The following is a 13188-nucleotide window of genomic DNA, read 5'->3' as shown; positions in this document are numbered from 1 at the left end:
TCCTTGAAAATACAGAACACACTGAATTCTATTACATCAATGGGAGCTAACTGGTCTATAGTCAGAAAGAAGCTCTGCAGAGTCAAAAGACAGGAGAGGTGCTGATATGGCCTCATCCGTGAGTCTAAGATATAACCCCGGGAGGAAGGAGCTGTGCCACATTACAGTGGAGGTGAGCACATCAGCCAGCCACAGCTCCAAAGCATCACCTGTTAGGATCTTCCAAGCTTTTGCTCCAGCTCTGTCCTGATCAGTCTGCTCAGTGGAATCTGTTTTTTCAGAGGTTATTTTGCAGAGAAGGGCACAAACTATATAGAGAAGAGACCATGCCACCAGGGGTCACAAGTCTCTTTGGCAGTGATGCTTCTCAGTTTGTATGAGTAAAGCAAAATCTCTTAGTACATTGGTCTCCTGTGAGTCTGGTCAATGTGAGTTAATCACTGTTGACTTTTTCCTAAGTGAACTCATATATAAACTAAATTTCTTATTGTGCAAAGTGACTACCAATTGCAGTCTTTGACACTGGCATTTTTCTCTAGGGCTAAAGGCTGAGGGAAACAATGGCCTTATAGAAAGTGGGGTCCAGAACGTAGGAGCTGGAGCCTCAGCACCATCCTGGGGAAACTTCCATCATACATACGGCCAATCTCCCCAGATGCCTCACTGAATGACACTCTCCTCTTGGCAGTGGAGCCTCTGTATCTCCATTACATGGGGCCTAACCTGGAAGCATGTTCTAAATTGTTGACCTAGGGAGCTAGAAATAGGTTCATTTTAGAGGGAACTAGACCAGTGGCAGCCAGGTGACCCCACAGGCCAGCCCATTATAAGCTCATTGCCATTATAAGCTCATATGAAGCTTCCCCAAAGCAACAGAACCAACCTCCCTATAGGAGAAATAGCTCTCCCTGAGAAGCCAGACTGTCACAGGGCTCTGGGACTCCTAAGAGCAGGAAGGACTTTCAAGAGGGGACTGTTGAAAATAAGACATACAACACGGGATGCTCTCTGCCCCGAGGAATCCCTGATAGGCACAGATGACCTACAGCCACTTCTCCTTTGAGGCTCCAACCCCTGGCCAGGACTTTTCTCAGTGACAATGGCCCAGTTCCTTATCCCATGGGAAGGGAAGCTCATCCGTGGCTAGGGGAGGTAGGCACGTTTGTGACTGTTCCATAGCCACACTGTGGCCACTGTCAGGGCCTGGAGCACTGCTCAGTAGAAGGGCAGGTGTGACTAGGATCTGTGGCTATGCTCACCTTGCACGGCCAATCCCTGCCAAGCAGGAGCTCCAAGGGTGGGCTGAGCACACAGCAGCTCTGGGGACATAGTCAGGACACCTACCTGGTTTCCAGTGATTTCTGTGGTAGTGGAGGCGGCCCCACGGTGGGAGAGCTACATCTTGGAGGCATCTGCACAAGAAACGAAGTCACTGTAGGGGACACTTAATGTGTGGAGACAACCTACCATCCCTTCTCCTTTGGACAACTCCCCTTGAGGAGTCCCACTTCCTCCCCTAGGTACAGCCACATTGACTGTGTTGATTCAGGTGACTTGCTCTTTCAGGGTACCCAGGAGGAAGGAGTACTGGAAACCCAGGCCAACCTGCTCCTCCTCCCCAGACCTGCCCCCATATCCCTGCAGGAGAGTCCTGACACCTGAACCCCTGGGGACCCTTGCCACTCCTGCCCTCTCTGAGCTGGGTTCTTTAGCTTTTTCTTTCTTGCAGGAAGCCACCATGCACCCTTTCAGAAACATGCCTTGTTGGTGTAGGTTAGCCAGAGTTGATGTCTGGTGCTTGTGACGAGAAGCACTAGAATGGACCTATGCACTCAACAAGCGTGAGCCACCTCCATGGCCTGCCAGGCCCCATGCTGGGTGTGAGTAAGTGTTCCCCACAGCAAACAGGCAGACAGCTGAGATAAAAGATCAGTGCAGACGTTCTTATGATAATGACACCTCTAACGCAACAGAGGGGTGGATGGGAGGAAGGGAAACTTCAGGAGAGGGCTTCAGAGGGGAGAACACTTGAGAAATGAGGATGGGCTTAGTGAGAAAGCAAAAAGGGAAGAGAATTACAGGTAGACCGAACATGAGCTAAAGGTAGCATCTAAGGAGGACACAGTTTGACATTTTCACTGTTGTACTAAGTGCAAAGATGACTTTTTCTCTAGAGCCCGGTAAGTACCTTTTTGATACTTTTTTAGACCTTTTGGTCTAACAAACATGCGTCCATTTCCAGGTTCTGCCATCTAGCTGCTGTGGGACCTAAAGCAGATTAATTACCCTCTCTGAGCCTCAGCTTCACAATAAAGTAAGAATCCCAGCTGGGTGTCATTAAGGTGACAAGAAATAAGGTGAGAGCCATGTACAGAGCTCACTGCAGTTATCACACACTGGTACTGGTGTCAATCACTGCTTCTGTACGATTGCCAGCAATCTGGAATGTTTGTCTGACTTGATAACTGGGTCCCTTGGTAACATTTTAGTGCCTCCCTCAATTAAAAGAGTTGAGCTAGACCCCTAAGATCCTCTTCAGTTTGGCCATTCTAGAGTTTCATGAACTTTTTACACCCTGAGCCAAAGCCCTTTCTCTCCTTGAGATCTGGATCTATGAATATACGTGCTTATTTGTATCTAATCTGAATGTGGAGAGATTTGTGTAGAACAAAGAAAATCTGTCTGCTGGTTACAGCGGCTGGAGGGGGTGTCTGAAATAGGAACGGGTCCCTGCAGTAGCTGAAGTTATTCCCTTCCATGAGGAAGGCACACTCATCCATTCTGCATTCTCCTGGGCATCGGGCACTATTACAGACACTGGACAAATGGGGGGAGATAAAACCAAACCACCCTCGGTCTCTGCTTATAGCCCAGAGAGGAAAGATAAAAGAAACAAGGAACTGGATTGAGAGTTCCTATCTATGCAAGTCCAGCGTCCATGATGCCTACCCACCCAGTCAGGACACAGGCCAGCGCCTAGGCCCCTACCCACCCTCGGTGCTCTCCCCAGGGCCTTGGGGGCCACTCCATCTATTTAATTTCTCACCTGTCAAGATTTATACCTGAGAGGTACCTGACTAGATCATCCCCCAAGCTCTGTAAGCTCCCAGGGCCTGCCAAAAACCCCCATCATGGGTGAAACATAGCACCTCTGGTTTAAAGAATTCTTCAGGGCCTTTATTCGCACTGTTCCACTTTCTGAAACTTCCCTCGAGTTCTTCTTCATTGATTAAAAGAGTTCTTTCCGAAGGCCCTGGAAGCATTAATGCAGAAGGGGGAATCACTACTGTGGGAGTTATTTAGAAGCCCATAATTAACACAAAATTGTAACAGTCTTTCTCTTTCTTTAAGAAAGCCTAAGGAATACATAAAGGTACATTAAGAGTGTGACTCAGATTCTTCAGGGCATCTGAAGATGGACTGTCATGAGGGTCATCTCAAGGGCAAAGCTCATGTATGGAACATAGAGAAACCCCTAGGATTCCTCCCCAACCTTCTCTCTCCTTGGCCACAGGCAATCAGGCTCTGATTAGACCCCAAATACCAAAGAAGAGGGAATACAGGGAAGTGATGTGTGCGCAGGCCCAGCAGAAGCTCAGCCAGAATGGAAGGTCTCTGAATGCCCTCGGAGCAGCTCCCTCCTCCGAAGTAGCTGCTTTCCCGGGACTGTGATAGGAGCCCAGGTCAGCGGCATGAAGCGTAAGGCAGGCAGCCTGGCCTACAGCCTGCTGTGCTCAGACAAACACTAATGCTGCCTGGGAGGTTTGTTCATCCTGGGCAGCAAATACGAAACATGGATGCAGCCTGGCCTACAGCCTGCTGTGCTCAGACAAACACTAATGCTGCCTGGGAGGTTTGTTCACCCTGGGCAGCAAATACGAAACATGGATAGCTCTCCCATCCCTGTGCCTTCCTATGGGAACCCAGGTACCCAGGGACTTAAAGGAGGCTCCCCGAGTGTCCTGGCAATCTACTGGGGGAGCTTTTAGATTCCTCTGGATGTGGGCAAGCTCTAATCCCCCATGAGGGTACCAAACTAATTATTGGTCCAGGTTTGACTGCACTTACTGCCCCCCCTAAGGGGTATGCTGGAAAGACACACAGCTGATCTCCAAGAATGGAGATTCCCAAGGGCTTGCACAGACGGCTTTATTTTCTTGATGATCTGCTTAGTCCCTGGGAGCTCTGGACCACCATCGGACATAGTTTCTAGAAAACAACAGCTGCCGATTTCCCCCATCCAGAACAGGCTAACCAGCTCCATTCTCTAGCAGCTTCATTCTCCAGCTTCAGCTAACCAGCTTCATTCTCCAAATGTAGATGAAGAGCCTTCTGGCAAAATGCCCCTGGGTTTAACCCAGTTGATGAAATACCTTTGGGAGAAAAGGGCAGAGCCCTCCTTGCCCTCACCTTGTGTTGCCATCATCATCTCCTTCGCCCTTCGGTACTGGTTTAGCAGCCCCGTGAGCTCCTCTATCCGACGGTCCTGTCACAATGGGAGAGTAGACTATACGTGAACACCACCACCGGCCCCTCCGAAGATTTCATGGGGGGCGGGGGCCACATTATGTTCTGGGCACACGGAGAAGAGATGCCACAGGGAACCTAAGGAACGCTTCAACAGAAAGGTCAGCATCCAGCCTCCTTCCCATAGAGCCTGGGTTCTCAGTGCTCTGCTAGGCCGCTCCCAACATTCTTGCCTCTACCCAAAGGCAAGAGTTCAATCTCTAGCCATAAGACAGTCCTTATAGGGGTTAAACAGTTCCGGATCAGAACAATCACTATCTCCCCTCCTGAGGTAGCCTTAGAAATCTGTCTCCTAGTTCAACTATTGTCCTCAGGAGCTACATGCAAAAAAAAGATTAAAATAAAGCTGGTGTGTTTATCCCCAATTCCCTCACCTGTTCCTGGGAAGTCTGAGATTCTGTGTACAACAGATGAAATCTCCCAGAGGAGATAATTTCTTTCAGCAGAGGTCTGGGGACTTGGGAGGTCACACAGATTCTGGCCCTAGACAGACTTGGGGGGTGAACCCTGGATACACTACCTACTGTGACCTGCCCTTGGACAAGACTCAAGTGCTCTGAATCTCAGTGTCCTCATCTGTAATGTGCAGGGCTGTGATCCTCAGAGCTGACATCCATCCCAGGGAGGTGCTCTTTAGTTACAGAGGGGGCTCCCCTAGGATTATACAGGGATCAGATGTGAAGGACAGAAGGTGGGGGGTAAGCACATGGTATGCTGCTTAGTGTCTCCGTGATGAGTCTGCACCAGACAGTGCACAGAGGAGACTGGTGTCTAAGCGGGAGTCTAAGCAGTTATGACATTGGCAATAACTGTGGTGATATTTTTTCCCCCACACCTACATGAACAGGTACCACTTTAATCTGCCTCTGGTTGATTTCACTTAGGCCAAGTTCCTAGGTATCAAGGGCAAAAACAGGTGGCCGAGGCTCAGTCTCTAAGAGGCAGAAGCCATTCTCCCGACATATCCCTGGGTCAGCAGCCTAATGGGCATGACCCTGCCCAGAATATCAGAGACCAACAGGGACCAAACAGCCAGAGACATTAGCAGAGGAAGGAGAGGGCTGCCTGCATGACGGTCATCTTACCTTATCTTCATTGGCAACAAGCAAAGTTTCCATCCCCATTTTCAGACGTTGAATTTCTTGGTCTAAAAGAATTCAGGTGTGGGAAGAATTATGTAAAGACAGACAGCATCCCCACATGCTAAGCTGCTGATACTTTCCTTGTGAATCAACCGCACACAGGCTCTTCTATTTCTTTAAAAGCCTGTGATGATGTCTGGCATAGTCAGTCTCATTAAACATTTGCTGGACTACTAAATGAATGAATGAGCCTAAGTATTTTATCTTCTCTTTTTTTTTTTTTTTAAAGATTTTATTTATTCACTTGACAGACAGAAATCACAAGTAGATGGAGAGGCAGGCAGAGAGAGAGAGAGGGAAGCAGGCTCCCCGCTGAGCAGAGAGCCCGATGCGGGACTCGATCCCAGGACCCTGAGATCATGACCTGAGCCGAAGGCAGCGGCTTAATCCACTGAGCCACCCAGGCGCCCCTTATCTTCTCTTTATAGACGTTAGTGGGGAAAAATCAAAATGCCATTTATTCAAAGGTGACATAGAAGAACCCCCAAATCTTTCAACATCAACATCTCGGAAGAATACAGACATTTATTGCTGATTACCTGAGTGGGCATGCACCTGGGCTGCTAACTAGTTTTAGAGAAAATCCTACAGTCCCATGGACTGTAGCAAAGGTGAATTTGAAATAAGGAAAAAAAAAAAAAAAAGAGCCCACAGCTGAATGAAGATGAGAAAAAAACGATTATGTAAAAGAGCTGGTGGGTACTTGGCTTCATTTAAAATGGTATAGTCAGAATTGACTAACAAATGTTTAGACACATCTATAAATATATTCAAACAAACTCTGTAGTTAAGGAAAACTATCTTATTTCATAAGCCTACAGAATTTCCCAGTGTGCCTCTGTGTGGAGCACCCACGGCCTGCTCTCCCTCTGGGCCTAACAGGGACTCTTGATTTCTTCCCCAACAGTCCTCTGGAGAGCCAAAGGACAGTGCCTAAAGGAGCCAGAGGTCTCTCTGCTAAATATTTAGGCCTAGGGATTGTCACATAGTTGGGAGTTCCAAAACAAGGACTGTCCCCACTCCTAAACTGATTACTGAAAAAGGAACAGGGACGACTACGTGAGCAAAGCGAGGAGACGAGGGAACTAAAGTACAGGCATCCCACTTGCAACAAGAACAGGAAGAGTAAATTTATGGGCTTTGTGTACATAGTCATAGGGATTCATTTTCAGAGGAAAGTAGATAGTGCCTGCTCACTATCTTAGGCTCTTGGCAGCTGAAGACCAACTCTGCAGCTCCACTTGTGGGATGAGGGCGGTAAGCCCCATATGAAGACTGGCAAACCTCAGTGCTTTGGGCAGAACCCAACCTGTGCAGCAAATGACAAAAGGACCAGCTCCAAGAGTTACCTGATGACGGACTAGAAGGCCTGGACTGCAGAGAAGCATAGGGTGGCGGGGGAAGGCTGCCTGGCCTCGAGTCGGGGCTCAGCATTCTATGCAGGTCAAGCACCGCAGAGAAGCTAGGATATCTTAGGGGGCCCCAGCCTCCACCCTGAGCCTTGGCAGGTAGGGGGCATGCTCAAAGTCTCTTGAGAAGAGACTGAGAAAGGCTGGGGGAGGGATGAACATATGGGTCACCAATTTTCTTTTCCAGCCCAAGTCTTGGCTTCAGGGCTGCGTGGCTTCCCCTCCCCAGTCAGGGACCCAGGCTCAGCTGCGCTAAGGCTGACCAGGGACCCAGCAGTGGGGCCAATCCCCAAGGCTACTGGACCTTGTCCAGCATCGCTCTGCAGCCTGGTGGTGGGAGGAGAAGTCAGGAGTTGTGTGATCATTCTGTACTCCAGGTAAACAGCTGTAAACACTCAATAGGTGTGAATAAGAGGATCTGAGGATTCACCCTCTCGTTTTACAGCAGACTTGAACTTATCACGGTCCATTCACTACGCTTCCACTCACTCAGGATTTCTTAGGAGCCTACCAGGGCTGAATGCTGTGTGCGGCTCTGTGGATCCAGTCTTAAAGAGAACAGACACAGACCTGGCCCCACAGCGAGGACCACAGTCTTCACCACGAGACTTCCCCCAGTGCAGCCCTGATACATTTAAGTTCTAGGATGGAAGTCAGAGAAAAATTGGACTGGGGGTGGGGGCGTACTTCATTAAGGTAGGGTGGCCAGGTCTGAGGGGTAACAATGAGTTGAGATCTATAGGGTGAGAATTAACTGCTTTGTTTCTGTGACCTCAGGGCCTGGTATGAGTATCAGGCAGGCATCTACAAGTGACTGAATCACTAAAGTCTCCCCTGTGGGGAGGACACAAAGGAAGTCCTTCCAGTCAAGTGAAGGAAGAGCTCCAGGGGGACTGCACAGAGCTTCGTGATCAGACTACACATGAGAAGTTCACAGCTGTGAGTACACAACAGAGCCGTGCTTTACAGGCCTGTTCACCTGCGCGCTCATCTGTTCGTTCAGACATGTTTGCATGCACGCAGGCACACACAGCAAGCCTACTCACACATGCACACACCCACACCCCCACTCACAGACACATGTGCCCGGGGCCCAGGGGCAACCACGTCCTATCACCGTCCAGCGGTTACCTTTCTCTGCATGGTCACTGTGGAGGGCCGCAGTCTGGGAGAGCTGGCTGTGCAGACGCTCGATTTCGGCAGCCTTCAGGGCCACCTGCTCTTGCAGCTGGGCCACCTCAGCCTGAAAGAGCAACAGAGGGTCCCTGGGAGCTCAGAGGGATGACCAGACTGTGATGGAGTGCCTCAAGCCTCTCACCGCCCAGGACCAATGGGTCCTAGAGCCTGCCGGGCAGTCGGACAGAAGCGGCAGAGGTGAGCAGTTAGGGACGCTTACTGCTCTCTCCACAAGGGGGCGCTCTGCTCGGTGAACGCATTCTTCCCGGCCCATTTGGCCATGCCCACAGCTCGGGCTGGTCCCCTGTATCCTTCCACCTAATTAGGTGGCCCAGTCACAATGGAGGCCTGATGAGCTGGGATGGCGTGCCATGGGAGAGCTGCTGATGGACAGTCTCCTTCTGGCTGTGGTCTTCCTTCTCCCCAAAGAGTCACACAAAGCCATGGGTATACACCACTGTGACAAGTGCACACAGGTTCCATTTTCCCAGCTCATCCAGGAAGTACAGCGGAAATCAAACCACTATTGGTAGACAAAGAGTAAGCCAAGGGTTCCTCCTGGAAGTACTTTCCCACCCTTCAGGCATAGCCACGGCCTCTGCCCAGGCTCCAGGAACCCACACACGCTCACATACGTGTCCACACATACAAGCACTCAGGTGCACCGAGCAGACACACTGTGGCAAATAAAGCAGGTAAGCACAGCCACAACGCCACATACACACATTCATACCCACATGTACATGGACTGTTGTACTGGGCAGTTCCCACATCTCTACTAAGCAGAGCAGGTTAAATTTCACACATAACAGTAAGTGTGATTATTCACATGTTCCCATACTCATGAGAAGATCAGAACGGTGTCAGCACCATCCCACGGGGCACACTGGCTTTGGAGCCAAACCTGGATTCTCTCATTTCCTACTTGGGTGACCTTAGGAAAGTTAACCTTTCCGAGTCTTGCCTCATGTATGAAATGGGGAAAACAGCATTTACTTCATAGGGCAGTGATGAGGATTAAGTAAGATAATAGTCACAGACAACTTAGCCTCATGCTTGGTAGACAGTAAGTACTCAATAAATGCTGCCACTGTGGCTCCTCTCAATGTAATCCTTCCCTTGCGGATAACCAGCTAGTTCTCTGAGCACCAAACTAGACAAAGAAAGAGGGTGAGGACTAACTCTAGAGCCAGTCAACACACAGTGGAGCCCAGTCCTCTGGCTATCTCTCCCCGGGGGGAGCCCAGTCACATCCCTGTCATGCCTCAAGGTCATGGAATCGGCCGTCCTTTCCCACAGGGGCTGGAGTTAACCTTCAAACAATTTCAAGGAACCAGATGAGCCCTGAGCCTTCTGGAGGCTCCTCTGCCCCACAGGCCTGTGTTTAGTCTCAGGACACACTGGCGGAGTACCCACTCTGCCTGGGCCTCCGTGCTTGCTGACTACTCACATCAGGCCTCACTCGCTCCTCACAGGAAACCATGGGAGGAAGTAATATCCCCGCATGTTGCTTCTGGGGAGACACCAGGACCGGTACCCGGGACACAAATCCCACCAACTCCCGAGCCAGCTGCTATCCACTGTGGCCTGCATGCTTTGCAGTTAACAGCACAGGTGAGGCCGCTATTACGGGGTGAGGGCTCCCTGAGCCCACCTCAGGGTCCCTGAATAAACCTTTCCTGATATCCCCCAAAAGGGAAAAAGATGACCATGTAGAGAACAAGGAGGCAGCAAGGGGGAGGATCTCCTTACTCGAAATTGTCCTATGGAGCACTGCCCCTCTGCTCTGTGGTATTGACCCGCAGAGGCCAGACAGCCAAGCCTCGCTATGTCAAACTGCTTGCTGAGACCCATTGCTTTCCCTGGCTCACTGAGGGCCTCAATGCCCATGGTTGACCACTACCAACATCCATGGCTTCCAAAAACCTTAGCCTTGAGACCTGCAGTCCAAACTCCTCTCACTTCTACAAGGACTATACTATTCTTAGGAGATAGTCTCCTAACCTCTCTTGTACCTCCTATACAGCCATTTTCCCCTTTCCCTGCAGTCAGAGTGAGAGCTGGTCTCTGTCAGCAATCTGGATGCCCAGTGCTTGTCTGCAGGAGCCACGATGGACGTCAGTGACGTGAGCCCATGGAGGCAGAGCCCAGCACCTGGCACAGGGAGGTCTCTTCTCTCTGAGGCCTGCCTCTGGGTGAGGTCACCTACTGAAAACCCTATAGACTAAGTGCCTGGGCCAAACCTCCCTTGTGTCAAATTCCACAGAATAGGCCAGAAATGACAAGTGTCCCCACAGCTGGGGACCCTAGTCTACCACAGCCCACAGACTTTCTACCTGACCACAAGGGCAAAGGACGTTCCTGCCACAGCCACCGAGGCTGCAGCTGTGTGGCCAAGAGGTCCAAGGCAAAGGCACGCACACTGGTGCCAGGGAGGGGGGTGCCCCAGCTCCCTGCAGGTATGCGGCCTCGTTAAACCTAGGGAGCACACCCTGCTACTGCCGCACTGGAAAATGAATGGCCTACGGGACTGACACATTATATGCAGAAAACTGAAGAGAACTTTCAAGAAGAGTACAGGCTTTTACTGTAGGGAATCAAGATTTTATAGGGAAGAGAGTATGGTTTTTGGAAAGACACAGATCCAGATCGGAACCTCGCCTTGGCCTCTCTGGGCCCCGGCTTTCTTACCACTAAAATGAGGATAGTGAATCCACAGACCTCATTACCTTATTTCATAGATCAAACGAGAAAAGGTAGGCAAAGGGCTTGATGCCTTCTGGCACGCAGGAAGTGCCCAAACCTAGGAGTTAACAAATAACCCGTCGTATCTCAAAGGGTTTATGCCAAGGCAAAGAGCTTAGGTGACCGAAAAAGAGTTATTTGGTCTTTTAATAGGTGGTCTGTACAACTCTGGAGGCTTCCCTGAGACAGGACTCACCTGAGTGGAGCCCTATGACAATAGGTTCTGGGCTCTTTGAGAAAATGACTGAAGCACCATACACGCAAAGGTCCCCTTAGATAAAAACAGGGCTGTAGATAAGCAGGTTCGGATTGCCTATGGTTGCTGCTGACTTGGTAAGATGTTGGGAAAGTTCCTTAACTGCTCTGTGCCTTGGCCTTCTCATCCATACAATGGTGAAGAAAATAATTTCATACAACATATTATACAGACATCAGTATCACATTCAGAGTTCTAATAGCATGACATACATTGTATATAAGTGGTCAATACTAGAAACTGAGACAGAAAGAGAAAGACCTCCCAAAAGAGAAATTCCTAGAACGAAATATTACAAATGGTAGCTCCTAGGGCTGGGGGGGTTGGGTGGGGAGTGATCTTTATTCATTTTTTATGGCTTAAAAATCCCCTATAATAAGTACTTTTTTATAATCATTAAAAGTTAACTTACAGAAAAAAATAAAAGTACAAACTAGAAGTGAAGAAAATTCTTAAGGATTTTTTAAAACCCTAGTAAAGATGTCAATCTGGCTAACACCTCTGGGTGGCGCTGCAGAGACCTTAGTGAAATAGAGGGTGCGTTCAGAAGCTCCCTTACCCAGGAATGTCACTCCAGGTCTGTTCCCTTCCCCTCCCCCAAAGGGTAGCCTAGCTCCCTAGTTCAACAGAAACATGATTTAGTTAGAACAACAGTCAAAGTATATTTATATAGGTAAAATATGCATTTGAAGGTAAAAATACAGCATGCCTATTTTAAAAACATTATTTAAAAACATCATTAAAGGGACTGCTACATTTAAAACAACGCAGCCCCTATTAACATTAGCATTCATCTACCTTAAGACTTCTCACTTGCTCATAGCCCCTTCCTGGTCCCACGTCAGCCTAGGGGTGCTACAGGACACAGCAAGAGGAAGGAGACTCAGCTGCTCCAGCAGCGCCTAATCCCAGGGGGCTTTCCCTTTGAAAATAGCCTTCTGGATCTTCTGTCTGTGTGGGCGCACAGTAGGGTCAATCTGCGTGTTTCCAGCTCAGGCTATTGCAAACCCTGAGCCCGAACACAGACCCTTCCCAATGGCCCTCAGCCACTCCCCCAAAGCACCAGTAACTGCCTCGTACCTTAGTGGCCTTCAGCTTCCATTCATACTGATTCCGTTCATTCTCCAATTCTTCCACCTTGATTTTGAGGTGCCTGAGCTCTTGCAGTAACTCCTGGAGGGATGAGGGGGAAAGACAGAGTTCTGATGGAGACAGAGCATGATGGCCCCTGGATTGACAACCCTGGGTAGGCTCATGCACAGGATGCCAGAGGCAGGAGCTCCTGCGTCATGCTCTGCACGGCAGCTCGAGTCTTGAACCATGGTCCTGTTCCGAGAAAAGCTGTTTGGGCCATTAGAAAACAGAAGCCAGGGAGTTTTAGGCATAGGAAGAGAAAACGTTCTTATTTTTAGAACCTGTTCTGATCCATGTCCTCTGCAGGGTGCACCCAGATCATGCCCAAGTGTGTGGGGGCGAGGACAGCTAGGATATGGGAGCGAGAGCAACACAGATGCAAAAATGAGGCAGCTTCTTGCAGACAAAGTAGCGGGAAGCAGGCCAGGTGGGAGCATCCCTCTGTGCTGGGGGGTCAAGGAACCTGGAGAGGACAGTAGGCTCCAGAGAGGAAGGGACAACCAGCAGGACAGAAGACACTAAGAGGCCAAATGCCAAATATAGCGCCAGTGTGAGTGTTCCTGGGCAGGGAACTGGGTCCACTTGAGAGGAGGGAGGGAGAAGCCAACCCAGCAGAGGAAGGACGCAGGAGACCGATAAAGGAGAGGGGCTGTTGGACTGGGGCAGAGGATGGGTGGCATGCAGTGGGATGTGAGGCCAGAGAGATAAGGTGGGGCCCTACTGGAAAGGCTTTGGATGAGGATATAAGGAGCTCAGATGCCATTCTTTGTCCAGTAAGGAGCCACTGAAGGTTGCTGAA

At 49.8% G+C, this 13188-nt stretch overlaps 1 protein-coding gene across 3 annotated transcripts in view; it reads right to left on the bottom strand.

The window, feature by feature from the left end:
• Nucleotides 1–13188, bottom strand: part of PPFIBP2 (PPFIA binding protein 2) — a 154920-nt gene that overhangs the window by 33412 nt on the left and 108320 nt on the right. For all 3 annotated transcript variants that reach the window (XM_044258747.1, XM_044258744.1, XM_044258746.1), the window contains 6 exons: nucleotides 12336–12428; nucleotides 8210–8321; nucleotides 5613–5674; nucleotides 4411–4486; nucleotides 3150–3253; nucleotides 1345–1412 (listed from right to left, as the gene is read on the bottom strand). In XM_044258747.1, coding sequence (XP_044114682.1) covers nucleotides 1345–1412; nucleotides 3150–3253; nucleotides 4411–4486; nucleotides 5613–5674; nucleotides 8210–8321; nucleotides 12336–12428 — 515 coding nt within the window. The remainder of the gene's footprint in view (nucleotides 1–1344; nucleotides 1413–3149; nucleotides 3254–4410; nucleotides 4487–5612; nucleotides 5675–8209; nucleotides 8322–12335; nucleotides 12429–13188) is intronic.

The sequence above is a fragment of the Neovison vison genome, chromosome 7, assembly GCF_020171115.1.
Source record: "Neovison vison isolate M4711 chromosome 7, ASM_NN_V1, whole genome shotgun sequence".
Taxonomy (NCBI): domain Eukaryota; kingdom Metazoa; phylum Chordata; class Mammalia; order Carnivora; family Mustelidae; genus Neogale; species Neogale vison.
The sequence above is the reverse complement of the archived record's forward strand: the minus strand, read 5'-3'. Positions and strand labels throughout refer to the sequence as shown.